At 35.2% G+C, this 4,140-nt stretch overlaps 1 protein-coding gene across 8 annotated transcripts; it reads left to right on the top strand.

Annotated features, from left to right (window-relative positions):
• Nucleotides 1-428: 428 nt before the first annotated feature.
• Nucleotides 429-3,668, top strand: LOC105134659 (probable E3 ubiquitin-protein ligase RNF217). 8 transcript variants are annotated; one of them, XM_011039151.1, is made up of 5 exons: nt 429-503; nt 1,287-1,462; nt 1,592-1,659; nt 1,932-2,591; nt 3,181-3,668. In XM_011039151.1, exons 4-5 carry the CDS (start codon nt 1,978-1,980, stop codon nt 3,347-3,349), a joined length of 783 nt encoding a protein of 260 aa, XP_011037453.1. In that variant the 5' UTR covers nt 429-503; nt 1,287-1,462; nt 1,592-1,659; nt 1,932-1,977; the 3' UTR covers nt 3,350-3,668. The 8 variants fall into 8 exon arrangements, with proteins under 8 accessions (XP_011037453.1, XP_011037452.1, XP_011037449.1 ...); XM_011039150.1 differs by having other exon boundaries at nt 1,897-2,591; XM_011039147.1 differs by having other exon boundaries at nt 1,859-2,591.
• Nucleotides 3,669-4,140: the final 472 nt, after the last annotated feature.

The raw sequence follows: 4,140 nt of genomic DNA, 5'->3' as shown, positions 1-4,140 counted from the left end.
GGAGGAAAACAAAATCTTTCTTCTCACTGAAAAACAACTTATAAAAAAATTATGAATGACTTGAAATTTTAATTTTCTTTTCTATTTCTTTTATGTACTTTTCTTTTTAATTTCTTCTTAGAGTGATTTTTACTCTTAATTTAGTGTTTTTAATGAAAAAAATGGAGGAATTATTACATATTCAAGAAAACTTTTAAGTGAGGTAAGGAGTAGTGATCTTAAAGGACCTAATAATTTCTCTATTTTTATGTGTTACGTGTGTATTGGAATATACGCTGAAATAGAAACTGCAATTTAATATTGAGGGTAAAATTGATTCAATCAATTAGTACAGGATCACATTGTAAACAAGCATAGAGATGAAGGGTATTTTTGTAGTTAACATTAATCATTATATGAAGCATCTCTCACACCTTTTCATCCTGTAGCTGCCCCCCACCATCTCTTACACGTAATTGTTTTCCTTTCTGTACCGGGGAAAGAAAAGGAACAGAAGTTTCTCTGTACGTTCAGTTCTTTTTCTTTTTGAAAATGTAAAGAGAGCCATGTTTCTTGGGATTTTGTTGGTTAAAGAGAAAGCAGAGCCAAATAAGTTTAATTTCGATATAATTTTTTAATACTTGGCTCGTTTTTTGCTTTGTTATGGAATTTCAGTTTTTTTTCCCCTGCAAGTGAAAGTGAATTTCAACGTCTATTACTGTGCATTTTTTTGTTAATATTATGTTTTGTGAATTGGGTCCTTTTTCTTTCTTTTTAAATTATGGTGATTTTCTTATGTATCTGCTGAATTGGGAAGCTTGGAAAATGAAACGTTCTAGTGACCTATGAGTCTAAAAGACTAAAATGGTTTTGTTCAATTTAACTCTTTGGTTTGTTTCACTCCGTGCTCTGTTTTTAGATGGAAAGTGAAAGGAATTGCTTGCTGGAATCCTAGAAAAGAGAATTACTATTTTAAGCGGTGCTTATTATTGCTAACAAGTGGAAGAAGATTGCCTTGGCTTTGTTTGTTCTGTTTAATTGCTTGAATTTCTAAAAATTTTCTGCCTGTTGATATAGCTTGAATTTCATTATACTGTAAGTTCAACTCCTTTTGTTTTTTTTTTTTTTCTGCTTGATTGCTGAGAAAATGTTCCAAAGTGAAAGAAACTTGAATTTTGCATGTCTTGAACATCATCGGGATCCCATTACCATTTGATAGGCCACACATTTACTATTGTTTTCAATTAGCAATCAAATTATATTTTACATGGTTTAAACCTTTGCTTAATCAAATCTTATTGACACAGGTTCTGCAGACACACTGTAAATTTGGAAGACAATAAAACCCATTTTTGTAAGCATACGGAATGTATATCGATTGAGAAATTCCTTCCATCGACTACCAACTATTGTTAGATGAAGGACCGGGAGACTAACTGGGACTTCAAGACAATCTGACTTCTGGATTTACTAAAATATTGAGGTATTACACTTGAATATCTTGACAACTTTGTGCATACTTTCGCAATTGATTTTGTGATCAGTCAGTCGTCACAGATAGTTCCTTCTTCATTTATTTTTTTCATATGCTTGGATTTGCTTTCTTTGATAGTGTAATCCCATTGACTGTGCTGGAAGTGCTGAATTATGTCAGTAGCAAATTGGAACACTTTTTTCAGGGTAAAGACAATCGTCTTTTCATTTGTGGTACTTGACATGGCTTAGTTGATTTGTTCTGTTTTTTGTTTTGCTTTATGCTACTTCAACTGCCTTATGATAATCAGGGAACAAAACAAGGTGCATAGCTGATTTGTTTTTTTTTTGCTTGAAGTTAACTTGTTATTTGATTAGTCTCAAGTGTTATGAATCTTCATCTCAGCATTGAAGCTGAGAGTGTTTTTTATTGCCTTGGAGTAGAACTTCTGATTGAAAGTTGAAGTGTTGAAACCCAGGATACTACTCTAAGGTTCACAAGCAAAGCAAGAAGCCAGAAATATAATGGGAAACACAATGCAAAAATCCGAAGAAACAAAAGTAGAAGAACCAGGACTGCTGCGAGAAGAAGAAGATTCAAACTTCACTTGTGAAATTTGCACCGAACCTATGCTAGCAATCAGGAAATTCAAGAATGGTAGCTTGTGTAAACATCCTTTCTGTTTGGACTGCATAGCCAAATATATTGAAGTAACAGTTGAGGAATCCACTGGCTGCATTGAATGCCCTGGGCTGAACTGCAAGCAACCTTTGGACCCTCTCTCATGCAGGCTTATCATCTCGAAGCCAATATTTGAGAAATGGTGTGATCATCTATGTGATTCTACGGTTTTAGGGTCTGAAAGTTGCTATTGCCCATACCGAGATTGCTCCGTGTTGGTTTTGAATGAGTGTATGGATAACCTGAAGAAGATAAAATGTCCTAACTGCAAGAAAAACTTCTGTTTTCTTTGCAAAATTCCGTGGCATGCAGGATACCGGTGCAATGAGAGCAGACATCTAAGAGATACGAATGACATTCTGGTTGGTGAACTGATTGAAGAGAAAAGGTGGACTAGATGTTACAATTGTGGTCACTCGGTTGAGCGAGTTAGTGGTTGCAGGGATATAAAATGCAAGTATGCTCTCCCTCTCCCTCTCCCTCTCCCCCTCTTTATGTATATCTGTCTCTCCATCTGCATAATAGCTGTGATTTGGGCATTTGAATTCTCTTACTAACAAATTATACAGTGGCATGTGATTGTTATTGTTTGGATTATGCAACACCGTTTCCCATAACATATACATGAGAAAATAATAAGAAGGAACATCCTATGATCATTTAAAGCTCATCAGAAGATGTATTTATGATTACTGAAAACAATTAATTTTTTAGAAAAATTTTAAAAACTAATGATTGTTAATTCGGTTAAACTGGATTGATGCTGTACGTTGGCTGGCTTAATTGACAACTTGTATTCTTGAATGTCAAAGTTCTATCCGGCCTTGCTCCCAGAAGGTTTCTTCCATTCAAAATGATTCTAAAGATTTGGAGCTATACAGAAGGCAGATTGTATGCAATTGAAATCTTCCATTATTTAAAGTGTAGTTTACCCTGGTTAAGGGAGCTGAAATAACTCACAAATGATAAATTAAAACCAGCAAAAATCACATAAACTCAATTTGTGATTGGTGTATATTTCTGATTTCTTTTGATTATTAATGCAGATGTGGGGTTCAGTTTTGCCACCAATGTGGAGGGCCATTCCATTTCGGTCCTTGTAAGCACAAGTTCTGTGGAAATGTTCTTTGCAATATGTTTATTTTTATGATGTTACTGGCTTTCTGCTACTTCGTATATTTTGAAGTACATTCAGTCCCATCAAGAAAAGGGTAGACTCACAGTTGCGCTGGCCATGTCTAGATAAATTTTCGAGCGTGATGTTTAAGAAAGATGTTGTAACTTTCAAAAAAGTTTGTGAATGATGTTCTTCTAGTACACAAAAATAATATACTAGTTTGTTCGGTGGTTAGGTTAGAACTTAACAGGGGTTAGTTTTGTTCTATCCTTGAACCTTTTCTACTTGGGAGATGAACATCCATGAAATTCTGGACATGTTCAGTTATTGTTACAGGGAAAGTTCTGATTTGTTGATCTGATTCGTAAAAATGTCACATCATTCTGATTGATTATTTATACAGCAATATCATTCTGCCTTGCTGGTTCAGCAAACAATACAGTTGGAAACATTCCACAGCTTATTGCATTATGAGGGAGCACGAATGCCATTGCATTTCATATATTCAGTGCCCACTCCTAATTTGCAACTTATTTGAGAAGGCATGGCCTAAGTACAGCAGTAGAAGGGCCGTAGCCGAAATACAGCAGAAAGGCCATAGAAAGCTGAAACAAGATTAGTAGCCAGGAAGGCATCAATCAGAGAAAAAACGGAACTGCGATGAAAACAAAAGTCAGAGAAGGCAAAGTAGGAGACCCAGAAAGAAATGGAACCAGCCAGCTATCCATGGAGTCAGTAACTTGACCCAAAAAGCATTTTTTAGCAGAAATTGCTTTCATCACCGATCTCAATTTCGAGGAAATGAATTCGGATCGGTCACGTTACTAGCTCATTTGATGAGTCATGCATGAGTTTTTCAACAATAAAATTATAAAACGATAAAATTAGC

Source organism: Populus euphratica, unplaced genomic scaffold, assembly GCF_000495115.2.
Source record: "Populus euphratica unplaced genomic scaffold, PopEup_1.0 scaffold213.1, whole genome shotgun sequence".
Lineage (NCBI taxonomy): Eukaryota > Viridiplantae > Streptophyta > Magnoliopsida > Malpighiales > Salicaceae > Populus > Populus euphratica.
Note: the sequence above shows the minus strand (reverse complement) of the source record. Positions and strands in the feature narration are given on the sequence as shown.